Below are 13,904 nucleotides of genomic sequence, written 5' to 3' on the forward strand. Positions count from 1 at the left end.
GTAGGATAGCCAGACATCTTACAGGATGGCCAGTTAAATATGCATTTGCAATAAATGACAACCACAACACATTTTTAGCATGAGTATGTCTAAATATTGCACGGAACACACTCACACCAAAATGTATTTGTTGCTTGTCTGACATTCCAATTTAACTGGGCATCCTGCTTTTTCATTTGCTAAATTTGGCAACCCTTAGAAAATTTGATATGGAGATGAAGAGCTGGGAAAGTAAATTAGCACATCCAAAGACATAGAAACTGGAAAGAAGTGGTGTTTTTTGTGGCACTTTACATTCTCCAGTCATTGTTAACACTGAGTACTTGCTATGTAGCAATCATTGCTTCAAGGGATTGACAAGGACAAACTCATTTATTCTGTGTAAAAAACCATATGTGGTAGGTTATTCTTATCCTTGTTTTTAAAATGAGGAAGCTGAGGCTTAAAGAGGCAAAGGAGTTTGTCCAAGAGCAGAGCTGGGAAATGGTGTAGCTGGGTTTATGAACCTTGAACCTTTGGCTTCGGGGGCTGATGTCTGAACGATTTTGGCTAAAGGAAAAGAAGCTGTTCACGGTCAGCTTAGAGAAGGCCTTCTGGGAGCCCATCACCACAGCCAGTTTTCTAAAGTCAGGTCACAAAGTGAACCTCAGTCATCATATCTCTGCTTCCCGGTGGGCTATGGCTTGCCTGCCTCCACCACCCTCCACGTTCTGCCAAGTACATGAGAACCAGTAGGTCCTCCCCTGCACCCCTTGGCCTGCCCAAAGTCCCTCTGTGCCTGGAACATGGGATCTTCCCCGAACCGCGCTTTGCAACAGCTTATCGGAAGCAAACAAGCCTGGGATGTTGGGCAAGAACTTCTGGAACATCAACTTCACAGAAGGACCAAGGGATACAGGCGCCTGATGACTGTGCACCAGGGACAAAGGTAATGATTAATCAGATCGTCTGCGGATTTAAATGGGTTGGGATGTAGCAGCGGAGACAATTCTTTCCTCCAGCAGGAGTGCTCCTCCGGAGCGAGCCCCACCCCTGGCAAAGATGTTTTCGGTGAGGCTCTTCTGCCTGGTCCTCACTGTGGTGGGCACAGTTCAGGTATGGCCATCTTTATCTCCTCCTCTTGCTTTCTCTCTGCTGCTTATTCCACAAAGAGCTTGCAGGTCTCAGTCAGCCTGGACAGTCACACACTGGGAGCTTTGTAAGCTGTAGCCCATGGAGGCAAATTCCTAGATGGGCCTGACGCCTCAAGAGTGCAAGGTAATTTGGAGAGTTCCCATCATAGCTCAGGGATTAACGAACCTGACTAGCATCCACAAGGACTCAGGTTCAATCCCTGGCTTTGCACAGTGAGTTAAGGATCCGGTGTTGCCGTGAGGTCATAGACTCGGCTCGGATCCCACGTTGCTGTGGCTGTGACACAGGCTAGCAGCTACAGCTCCAATTTGACCCCTGGCCTGGGAACCTCCATATGCCTTGGGTGTGGTCCTAAAAAAAGACAAAGAGACAAAAAAAAAAAAAAAGAGTACAGAATAATTTGACCCTAAGAGGGAGACTTAGCTGGACCAAAGTGCATAAATTCACAGGGGAAGCTTTGACCCTCCTAGCTTGGTCTTATGTTGGCTTTTTATTTTTTAGAAAGAAGAAATCTTTGCCATCATTTTTGCCATAAAGCCTCAGGATAGTTAATATTAGTTAACAGAACAGAACATTTTTATGACAAGAATTTTCTAAGCTAGTTATTAATTTATTGCTATTAGTCCATAATAAGCAGAATAGTGGTTTAAGTTCTTTTTCCTGAAAGGTTGTTTTTGTCTTTCTCTCTTTCTTTCTTTTTTTTTTTTTTTTTGTCTTTTCAGGGCCGCACCCGTGGCATTTAGAAGTTTCTAGGCTAGGAATCGAATCGGAGCTGTAGCTGCAGGCCTATGCCATAGCTACAGCAATGCAGGATCCAAGCTGCATTTGTGACCTACACCACAGCTCATGGCAATGCTGGATCCTTAACCCACTGAGTGAAGCCAGGGAGTGAACCTGCATCCTCATGGTTACTAGTCAGATTCATTTCTGCTGAGCCACAGCAGAAACTCCTTGTGTTTCTTTAAGACAAATAAAAAGCAAATTAAGGAGTTCTCTGGTGGCCTAGCGGGTTAAAGAGCCAGCACTGTCACCACTGTGCTTCAGGTAACTGCTGTGCTGTAGGTTCAGTCTCTGGTCCAGGAATTTCTATATGCCACCAGTGTGGAAAAAAGCAAACAAAAAAACAAACAAAAAACCATCTAATTAGTTATCTTTGAAAACATATCATACAGCAAAATTAGAAGAGATTAACTGATAAGGCAATATGCTTTTGGGAAGCAATTGTATTCTTTTAAGATAATGACCAAATATTGTAATAATTCCTAAAGTTTGACTCCAGAGACCAATAGAAGAGAAATTTCATTCAACAAGATATTTGAAACACTTCAATTGTACAAAAACATGATAAATATGTTCCAAAAACTCAGTTACTTTCAGGCTATGAATTATTTCAACTTATTTCTTTCATTTTACTGCTCATAAACCCTAGTACCTGAAAAAATTAAAGAGGGTTTCTAATGTAATTTTCTCTCTTACAGTAAATAATAAGTAAATACTCATTTTTATGGGAAATAAAACTAACATAATTTGCTAAAGTAATAATTTGCATAATGCCTAAGTTTCATTTATTTCTACCTTATTGGCATAAATATTTATTTTCTGCTTGTTTTTTATTGTTGTGCCATTTTATTCCAAAGTATGTTTGAATTCATAATTTTATTTCTCAAAAAGATTGTACTTGTTCCTTTAAGTAAATTACTCTTAATTGCTTGAATTAAAATTACAGTTATTTAGGTTTTTTTTTTTTGAGCAAAACAGAAAGTGTTAACTAATTATAAGTAAAACTGAGATTAGGGATAGTCACAAAAATCCTTGTGAGGTGCTGGTACAAAATAAAAATAGCTAAAACCCTAAAACCCACATTGATGTATTAGAATATAATATCTAGTGGAAGAATATTTATATGTCCTATTTCACTCATTAATCATAACAGAAGTGTTTTTTAAAAATCTGTATTTCTAATTATAAGGTGTCCAAAATTTTTTCAGTCATGGACCATTATCTTTGCTCTCAGGGGGCCTTTTTTCATTTCAATCAAAACAAATTATTAAGTGAGTGAGTAAACCAGAAAGCATTTCTGGGTCTGAATTGGTGACATTTATAGCCTTAGTATATACTTGCTCAGTTATGGACCCATAAAGTCATCATAGAAAACTGAAGGAGAGACAGACCTTCAGCTAAGACAGGTTTTTTCCTATTGACAGAAATTAAAAAAGAACTCGGAGGTTTTCAATTGTCTTTCCATCTTCAGACAGGAATAAAAATGTGAAGATAAATTTTAACTAACTTATTTCAAATAAATGTCCTTTTATAGTGGATCCTTTAAAACTCCTGATATTTATTTATTTATTTTTAACTGATTTTTATTTTTTCCCTCATAGCTGGTTTACAGTGTTCTGTCAATTTTCTACTATACACCAAGGTGACTCAATAACACCTACATATATACATTCTTTTTCTCACATTATCAGGCTCCAACATAAGTGACTAGATATAGTTCCCAGTGCTATGCAGCAGGATCTCATTGCTTATCCATTCCAAAGGCAATGATAGTCTGCATCTATCAACCCCAAATTCTCAGTCCATCCCACTCCCTCCCCTTCCCCCTTAGCAAACACAAGTCTGTTCTCCAAGTCCATGAGTTTCTTTTCTGTGGAAAGGTTCATTTGTGCCGTCTACTAGACTCCAGATATAAGTGATATCGTATGGTATTTGTCTTTTTCTTCCTGACTGACCTCACTTAATATGAGAGTCGCTAGTTCCATCCGTGTTGCATTATTTTGTTCTTTTTTATGGCTGAGTAGCATTCCATTGTGTATATAACCACATCTTCTTAATCAGTTCATCTGTCCGTGGACATTTAGGTTGTTTCCATGTCTTGGTTATTGTGAATAGTGTTGCAATGAAGATATGGGTGCATGTGTCTTTTTCAAGGAGAGGAAAACTCCTGATATTTATTAAAGACTTGTTTAGTGTCGAACCCTATGAAGATGTATACACTTATCCCCTTTAATCTCACAAGTCCACAAAATGAGCATTAGGATTTTCATGCCAAAAATAAGAAACCCGAAGCTTTCAAAGCCCCATGGGTCCCTTGCTTGGGATTTATAGGCATGTCAGCCTCTCCTTTTTATCTGGTTTTTAAAGACCTCTCTTTTGTGTGTGTTTATAAATCCTTAAAGATGGCAGAGGTCCAAGATAAAGGTGAATTTCTAGCTGAAGGAGGAGGTGTGCGTGGCCCAAGACTTACGGAAAGACATCAATCTGCCTGCAAGGAGTCAGACTGGCCTTTCTGTTCTGACGAAGACTGGGTGAGCCGAGGGCCCAGGGAGGGGGACAGTCTTGTCTGTGCTACTGGCCAAGCATGCAGGCTGACCCACTAGGTCACAGAAAACTTGTTCAGTGGGAACTCATCTCATAGCTCATTACCCATCAAATTAAAGAAGATCAATGGATAGAAACTTCGTCCTGAGAGCACTACTTAAATTACCTCTCAAAGACTGGGCCAACAGAGTGGGATGAACAGATTGGATTTTAATTGCGTGTTCAGGCCTGAGTATTATAGCCTCGGGGTTTCATGGGGCATAATTATGGTTAAGTGGACCCTCATTCTAGAATTTCTCTGTGATCTCTGACCGGACCTCTTAAATTACACTTAGGTCAAGAGATGATCTGAAGAGATTGGGAAGGGGAGCCGGGGATGCTAGTGGAAAGCACAAGTATACTGGATTTGAGAGCTAGAACCTTAATGCCATGTTTCCTCTCCTTTTTCAGAACATCAAATGCCCTTCTGGCTGCAGAATGAAAGGGTTGATTGATGAAGTCAATCAAGATTTTACAAACAGAATAAATAAACTAAAAAATTCACTATTTGATTATCAGAAAAACAATAAGGACTCTAGTACATTGAGCAGGAACATAATTGAGCTTTTGAGAGGGGACTTCTCCAATGCTAACAGTAAGTATTACAGTTAGTGCTTTGATACAACAAAAATAACAGGATTCAGGAAGTGTTATGGTGTCTCCTTACAGCAACTGCCGTTTGACTACAGAGTACTTCTTGTAGAAACACCTGCTGATATGACATCCCTTTCAACTGGAAGGAAGGACTTGTCTTTGCTATTTTCAGCATGTACAAAAAGTTAGCTTACATGTGTTTTAAGGTCACAAAGGAAGTCAGAATGTCCGACTGAAGAGCAGAATTTAAGGGTGTATTTTTAAGAGTGTCTACTGACAATGAGATGGGTCCAACCTTTCGCAGAGATATTTCTGTTTTTGTCTTACAGAGGAGGAAACTGAGAGATTCAGGGACTGGTCAGCCACAGACTTCACCAAGCTAATTATGAAGTTTTGTTTTGTTTTGACTTTTTAGAATATAGAGCCATGTTATCTCTTTCTCATAGGCTGAGGACTAAATCTCATTAGGACTAAAAACACTGGATTCACTCTGGGCATAAGCAGCAAGTTTAGGGAGGCCCAGCTCCTGAATCAAACCCTTGCTTTGACTCTTTATATCCTTGGGAGGCACTTGATTGATTTAACGACAGTGGTGCAAGAGTAACAAACTGGCAAGTGCGTGATCCTGTTGACCTTATAAAAAAAGAAAAAGCTACTGTTGGGAAGAAAATTTTCTTAGTAAGAAAATCTAAGAATATATTCAAGCCCCTTGATTTTTTTTTTTTTTTTGGTCTTTTTGTCTTTTCTAGGGCCGCACCTGTGGCATATGGAGGTTCCCAGGCTAGGGGTCTAATCAGAGCTGTAGCCACCAGCCTACACCACAGCCACAGCAACACAGGATCCAAGCTGCATCTGTAGCCTACACCACAGCTCATGGCAATGCTGGATCCTTAACCCACTGATCGAGGTCAGGGATGGAACCCTCAACCTCATGGCTCCTAGTCGGATTTGTTAACCACTGAGCCATGACGGGAACTCCTCAAGCCCCTTGATTAAGGATATCATGAAATCATTGGGCTGTGGCCTAATTGACTCTTTTCTTTCTTAATTCCATCTTTAAAATTTCAAAAAGATTTCATCTTCTGCATTTATCTAGATTACTCATTGCTAGTAGGGCATCTTAATTGATATCCATGGATGACTGCAGGCTATGGTCCAAATAACAAATGCCTAAGAGATTTGGAACTCACAAATTAAATGCCTAGAAAACAAATTATTATAGAGATAAAATGTGGTATACCCAGGAGCCAATTTCCTTCTTTTGCTGGATATTACAAGGAAAACACTCAGCAGCTCCTTCAATATCCATATTTACTATTTCAGACAATGATAATATATACAGCCAAGTGTCAGAAGAACTGAGAAGCAGAATTGAGATCCTGAAGCGCAAAGTCTTAGAAAAAGTACAGCACATCCACCTTCTGCAGAAAAATGTCAGGGATCAGCTGATAGAGATGAAACGGCTGGAGGTGAGTAACTATATGGCTTTGACCCTAGATTTCCTGGTTTTTGAAAGGCAAAGAAAGGAAGGCAATAGTCATTCATTAAATACCTTACTCTATATGGAGCAAGTGTTATATCCATTATCTACCTACAAAGTAGGTATTTCCCACTTTACAGATGAAGAAAAAAACTCAGTTATATTAAGGAATATTCCCAAGGGCACATGAGACAGTCAACTTCAAAAGCAAGTATTCAGTCCTTGCTGGTCTTATTCCAGCCCCTGCTTGCCCCTGACACCACCAAGCCTCTGAGCCTTCAGTCTTTGTCTCACTAAGGATGCCATCATAGTGTTTCTTTACTCTTGATCTAGTCTAAGTCTAAGATAAATCCAAATGGCTCCTATTGCTTTGCCTGGCTAGTCTTACGATACCCAACATCTCTTCCACTGAGGATACTACATAAATGAAGTATTGGTTTCATTTCTTTGGTTCCAACTCAAAGAAATGAAACCAGTTTCCAAAAAAAAATGAATTAACTGCTAAGCACTCCATAGAAATAGTTTACTTACAGTACCCTTTTTCTTTATCTTCTCTCCCTCTCTCTAGGTGGACATTGATATTAAGATCCGATCTTGCAAAGGGTCATGCAGTAGGGCTTTAGAACATAAGGTAGACCTCAAGGACTATGAAAATCAGCAGAAGCAACTTGACCAGGTTATTGCCATAAACTTACTTCCCTCTAGAGATAGGCAATACTTACCACTGATAAAAATCAGCCCACTTCCAGACATAACTCCTGCAGATTTCAAGACCCAGGCTCGGGAAACCCCTCCAGAGTGGAAGGCACTGCTAGAAACACGGCAGGTGAAAATGGTGTTGGAGAGGGTTGGTGGAGACGAGCGTACCCGAGGAGGCTCTATATCTCATGGACCAGGATCCGTACCTGGAACTGGTAGCCCTGGAGGTCTGAAACCTGGGAGCTACGGACCTGGAGGTCCTGGCACTTGGAAGCCTGGCCGTCCTGAGCCTGGAAGTACTGGCACTTGGGATTCTGGCCATCCTGATCCTGGAAGTGCTGGCACTTGGAAGCCTGGCCGTCCTGAGCCTGGAAGTACTGGCACTTGGGATTCTGGCCATCCTGATCCTGGAAGTGCTGGCACTTGGAAGCCTGGCCGTCCTGAGCCTGGAAGTACTGGCACTTGGGATTCTGGCCGTCCTGATCCTGGAAGTGCTGGCACTTGGAAGCCTGGCCGTCCTGAGTCTGGAAGTACTGGCACTTGGCACTCTGAACATCTTGAGCATGGAAGTAGTAGCACTTGGCACTCTGGTCAACACGAGCATGGAAGTGTTGGCTCTTGGAAGCCTGGAAGTTCTGGGTCTGGAAGTTTAAGGCCAGATAGCTCAGGGCCCGGGGACACCACTCCTTCCAACCCAGACTGGGGCACATTCAAAGAAGTGTCAGGAAGTGTAAGTCCAGGGACAAAGAGCGAGGTCCACACAAGTAAACTGGTCACTTCGAAAGGAGATAAGGACATTGTGATTGGTAAGGAGAAAGTCACCTCTGGTCACACAAGCACCACTCACCGTTCATGCTCTAAAACCATCACGAAGACTGTTACGAAAGCTGATGGTCGAACAGAAACCATCAAGGAAGTGATAAACTCCGAAGATGGTTCTGACTGCGGTGGCACTGATGTAGAGTTCGCCCACATGTTGCCTGGCAAGGGTAGCTTAGATGAGTTCTTTCATAGGCACAGGGATGAAACAAGCTTAAGTAGAGATCCATTTCCAGATTTCTTCTCCCCAGTCCTTAAAGAGTTTGATGGTAAGACCCATCCTGGGGGCCCAGGATCTGACCTCGCAGGCTTCTTCCACCCTGATGGACCTGAGTACTCTTCCAGTAGTAAAATTTCAAGTCACAGCAAACAGACCATAACCAAGACTATCAACCGAGAAGGCGGCGCGGTTGAAAGCAAGAGCTATAAAATGGAAGATGAGGCCGATAGTGAAGAGGGTCTTGACCTTAAAGGAGGGCATGTCATCAAGAGAGTCTATACTAGAACTCGCCCTGCCAGAGGTATCCGCACTTCTCCTTAGGGGAGCTTTCCCTGACCTTAGACTAAGTCCATTCCTCCTGCAATGTGGCTCCCAGAGCACCTTTCACTTCTTTCTCAGCCCTCTATCATGCTTTTTTTTTGAAAATTCTGTGTTTTTGTTTATTTTTGTGTGTGTGCTAGACTGTAAATTCCATGCGGGCAGGGGCTTTGTCTATCATGTTCATCTCTGTATTCCCAAACGCCTAGCAGTGCAGAGTCAGCACTCAATAAACACGTGTGAAATGAATGAATGAATGAATCCCTCTGGAACTCAATTTTAAGACTGTTGAATCAAATTCTTTTCCCATTCAAAAGGAACACTCTTGGAAAGTGTCACTCAGTTTAGCAATCATATTCGTAGTGTGTGTCTCAGTTGACATTGCGATCAGGTTAAAAACAAGTGATGTTAGTACCAAATGATGCTGAGATATCGTCAGTGGTTACTTGCTACTAATGGGTATGTGCAAGTAAAATTCCAGATCCATTGAGAAAAATGCCCCTTGCAATTGGAAGGTACAAATTCTACTCACATAAGTTCCATCCCAGTGTAAGTGCATCCTTTCTCTATAAAGGGAAGGGAGGAAGGAAGGAAGGAAGGAAGGGAGAGAGGGAGGGAGGGGAGGAAGGATGGGAGGGAAAGAAGCCAGTATTTGCCTTCATTTGATCTGGGTCATGCCTATCTTTATAAAGTTAAATGAGAGCAACTTCTTCCAACCAGCTTAATTTTTTTTTTAGACTGTGGTGATGCCCTTCAAACACATCCTTCAGGTGCCCAAAGTGGCATTTTCAATATCGAGCTACCAGGATCCAGTAAGATTTTTTCTGTTTATTGCGATCAAGAGACCGATTTGGGAGGATGGCTTTTGATCCAGCAAAGAACGGATGGATCCCTGAATTTTAACCGGACCTGGCAAGACTACAAGAGAGGTTTCGGCAGCCTGAATGACAAGGGAGAAGGAGAATTCTGGCTAGGCAATGAATACCTCCACTTACTAACCCTGAGGGGCTCTGTCCTTCGGGTTGAGTTAGAAGACTGGGCTGGGAAAGGGGCTTATGCAGAATATCATTTGAGGGTAGGCTCAGAGGCAGAAGGCTATGCCCTGCAGGTCTCCTCCTACAAGGGCACAGCAGGAGATGCTCTAATCGAGGGTTCCCCAGAGGAAGGGTCAGAGTACACATCTCACGCAGGCATGCAGTTCAGCACCTTTGACAGGGATGCAGACAAGTGGGAAGAGAACTGTGCCGAAGTCTATGGAGGGGGCTGGTGGTACAACAACTGCCAAGCAGCCAACCTCAATGGCATCTACTACACCGGGGGCTCCTATGACCCCAGGGACAACAGCCCCTATGAGATTGAGAATGGCGTGGTCTGGGTCCCCTTCAGAGGTGCCGATTATTCCCTCAGGGCTGTTCGCATGAAAATCCGGCCCCTGGTGACACCATAGGCGGAAGGAGTGGAAGTGAGAGCTGGCTCTTTTCTTTGTTTAGTGAAATGGAGAGAAAAGAGGAAAGAGATAGGAGTCCACAGTCTTTGCAACCTACCAAAAAATTCTCAGGTGCTATTTTATACTTGGTACTGTAGCTAAATGTAACTGAGACATGTTAGTGCTTTAAAAAATAAAGTTATATGAGTTTTTAATCTTTAAAATAGCTCCGTGGGTTTCACAATTTTCTATTAAAATGCACCAAGGGGTATTCGGTACATCAGGAAGAGGGAGTCAGAGGAAAGGTCCTCTTGGGAACACTTAGGTGTATGGTTTCTAGAACTTCTCCATTTCCGGAGTTCGGGCTCAGCAGAAATGAATCTGACTAGCGTCCATGAGGACATGGGTTCAATCCCTGGCCTCGCTCAGTGGGTTAAGGATTTAGTGTTGTCACGAGCCATGGTGTAGGTCACAGACGCAACTTGGATCCTGCATTGCTGTGGTTGTGGTGTAGGCCATCGGCTCCAGCTCCGATTTGACCCCTAGCCTGGGAACTTCCATATGCTGCAGGTGCAGCCCTAAAAAGACAAAAGACAAAAAAAAAAAAAAAAAAGAGAGAGAGAGAGAACTTCTCCATTTCCCACACCAGCCAAAGTCACAGGGGCATTATAAAGTTAAAAAAAAAAAGTAATTTCATCCATTCTACTCAAATGGTTTTTTTTTAATTAATTTTATTGGAATATAGTTGACTTACAAAGTTGTACTAATTTCAGGCACATAGCAAAGTAGATCAGTTACACTATACCTATACCCATTCTACTTGAATGGTTTTCAACTGATACCTTCAGTTGCAAAACACTGAATTGAACAATGGTTGGCCTCTGTATAGGAATTCACAGCTGCTAAGTCCGTTCAGCTCTTCTGTTAGCAAGCAAACCCAGGGAGGCAGAAGAAGCATTCTTTCCTAACAGAAAGAGAAAACTGTTCTTTAAGTCTTCCTTTGAAGACCATAAGACACGGGGGTTTTTTACCCCAGAGTCTAACCAAGTTCTTTCAAAAATACATGGAAAAAAGCATTTAAAATATTTTACATGTATTCCCAAAATATTGATCTCACACATTAACAAAAAAATCCCCATAGCATTCACTTGACTTCATTATTTTTCACCAGTCATAGAGTATATTCTGTGATAGACGAGTTGTTGTTTAAGTAAGATGTTTGAAACCATCTCGGAGAATGTGATCTATGCCATATTCATACATGTGGCATATTTACATTGGTCAGTATTTTATTTGATCTGAGTTGTTCCTTTGATCTTGGTGGCCTTGTTTTCTGGCCCCAGTTTTCAACTCACGTTTTCTTCGAGTGAGAACTACTTGTCACTTACCCTTGAAAATTTGTTTAAAAATCCCAAGCCTATTGGGATCCTAGTACCTTGTCCTTCGTTGCACAGTTTCTATTCCAAATGTAAATGTGTTCTTTCTCCTAGGAAGGCAAAAGGGAGGGAGGAAGGAAGGAAGGCAGAGAGGGAGGAAGGGAAAGAGGAAGGAAGGGCACAAGGGCTCGGAGCCTGAGCATGGGGAGCAGAATTCTGGTGAGCATAAGAGCTAACAAATGTATCACATACGAAGCCCTAGTGTTCTTGCATTTCCTTATGGACTGTTGAAAATCCCTGATGCAAATAAGTGATGCCCTCCAAATCACGGCATACCTGGATAAGAACTTCAGAATGAAAAGGAGTTTCATGGATTTCAGGCATCAGCGTCTGAAACCGTATTATTTCCATACCCATCTCCTTTACACCCATGCATCTGTCTCCACAGATTTCAAGTTGGAAGGACGAAGTATTTTATTTTCCAGAATATCACCCTATGAGGGACAAAATTGGGTCCCCACTTGAAAGCAGCTCTGACTGTGAAGAGCTTTTTTAAACTAAAGAAGATTGCCTATGCTTTGCTGATAGAATGAAAGCTTTTCTCATTTATTTTGAAGGCTTTCATTTTATCAGCATAGCATAGGCAATCTTCCTTAATTTAATCAACAATAGCAGAATCATAATCAGTGGAGGTACAGTTTGGTTGTGAGAAAAGATACCAAACATCTCCTTTCTACTTTATCTTATCTTTTTTTTTTGTCTTTTTAGGGTTGCACCCAAGGCATATGGAGGTTCCCAGGCTAGGGGTCTAATTGGAGCTGTAGCTGCCGGCCTACACCACAGCCACAGCAACACAGGATCCGAGCCTCATCTGCAACCTACACCACAGTTCATGGCAATTCCGGATCCTTAACCCACTGAGTGAGGCAGGGATTGAACCCAAGTCCTTGTGGATGCTAGTTGGGTTTGCTACCACTGAGCACAAGGGGAACTACTGCTTTGTCTCTTTCAAGCATGTTCCATAGAAAAACTTCCAACACACCTCATAGGTCACACAGACAGGCCTCGCTGTAGGAGGGCCTGGGGTACCAAGCCTGCTGACTTAGACATAAGGCTATCTTAATTAAAATTAGGGTTCGGCTACTGAGGAGGAGAGGGAGGGTATAGGGTGAAGGAAGCAACTAGCAGTCATAGTTGGACTATTTTTTGTTTTTCTTTTTGTGGCTTTTTTTTTTGGTTTTTGTTTTTTTTTTTGGCTTTTATTATTATTATTATTAAAGTATAGTTGACTTACAATGTTTCTTCAAGTTCTGTTTTACAGCAAAGTGACCCAATCATACATATTTCCCTGTGCTGTACCATAGGGCCCCACTGCCTATCCATTCCAAATATAACAGTTTGCATCCAAAAAAGCACCAAAATGCCCATCCATCCCACTCCCTTACCTTTCCCCCTCTGGGAACCCCAAGTCTGCTTTCCTTGGCATGATCTGTTTCTGCTTTTTTGGATAGGATCATCTGTTCCATACTTTAGATTCCACAAATAAGTGACGTCATATGGTATATGTCTTTCTCTTTCTGACTTACTTCACTTAGTATGAGAATCTCTAGTTCCATCCACGTTGCTGCAGATGGCATTAGTTTGTCTTTTTTATGGCTGGGTAGTATTCCATTGTGTATATGTACCACATCTTCTTAATGCATTCATCCATCAGTGGACATTTAGGTTGTTCCTGTGTCTTGGCTATTGTGAATAGTGCTGCAATGAACATAGGAGTGTATGTATCTTTTTCAAGGAAAGTTTTGTCTGGATGTATGCCCAGGAGTGAGGTTGCTGGGTCATATGGTAGTTCTATATTTAGTTTTCCGAGGTATCTCCATAATGTTTCCCATAGCAGTTGTACCAGTTTACATTCCTACCAACAGTGAAGGAGGGTACCTTTTTTTTCACACCCTCTCCAGCATTTGTTATTTGTAGACTTATTAATGATGGCCATTCTACTACTGTGAGGTGGTGCCTCATTGCAGTTTTGATTTGCATTTCTCTAATAATTAGGAATGTTGAGCCCCCTTTCATACGCCTGTTGGCCATCCTTATGTCTTCTTTGGGGAAATGTCTACTTAGGTCTTTTGCCCATTTTTTTGATTGAGATATATATATATATATATATAAAGCTGTATGAGCTGTTTGTATATTTTGGAAATTACTTTCTTGTCTGTAGCATCATTTGCAAATATTTTATCCCAATCCATAGGTGGTATTTTACCACCATCCTTTTGCTCATTTATTCTCCACAATTTTTTTTACCTTTTAAAAAAATAGATCCAGTCACATCCTTCTTCTAAGGTTGGGTTAAAACCTGTTAAGGTTGGGTTAAAACTTCTTATATTTGCACATAAGCAGTTTCACAAATTGATCTCTTTTCAACCTTGATGATCATTCACTTCACACTTCAGTTGTATTGAATTTCTCCCT

The 13,904-nt window shown here is 41.6% G+C and overlaps 1 protein-coding gene across 3 annotated transcripts; it reads left to right on the top strand.

Annotated features, from left to right (window-relative positions):
- Positions 1-982: 982 nt before the first annotated feature.
- On the top strand, positions 983-10,277 carry FGA (fibrinogen alpha chain). 3 transcript variants are annotated; one of them, NM_001444711.1, is given in 6 exon segments: positions 983-1,095; positions 4,317-4,445; positions 4,909-5,092; positions 6,415-6,560; positions 7,140-8,610; positions 9,365-10,277. In NM_001444711.1, coding segments are annotated over 6 exon segments (2,694 nt in total). In that variant the 5' UTR covers positions 983-1,041; the 3' UTR covers positions 10,075-10,277.
- Positions 10,278-13,904: the final 3,627 nt, after the last annotated feature.

This window comes from Sus scrofa, chromosome 8 (assembly GCF_054392235.1).
Source record: "Sus scrofa isolate SSC_HxYL_T2T_F1_AM1 chromosome 8, Sscrofa_HxYL_maternal_Yorkshire_Landrace_v2.0, whole genome shotgun sequence".
NCBI classification, from domain to species: Eukaryota; Metazoa; Chordata; class Mammalia; order Artiodactyla; family Suidae; genus Sus; species Sus scrofa.

Bases quoted from the DNA above. Each gene is read 5' to 3' on its own strand.
- FGA (XM_084970808.1), top strand. From the start codon at position 4,888: ATGTTTCCTCTCCTTTTTCAGAACATCAAATGCCCTTCTGGCTGCAGA. The intron at 5,093-6,414 runs GTAAGTATTACA...TTACTATTTCAG, and splicing joins GGACTTCTCCAATGCTAACA to ACAATGATAATATATACAGC. The intron at 8,611-9,364 runs GTATCCGCACTT...TTTTTTTTTTAG, and splicing joins TAGAACTCGCCCTGCCAGAG to ACTGTGGTGATGCCCTTCAA.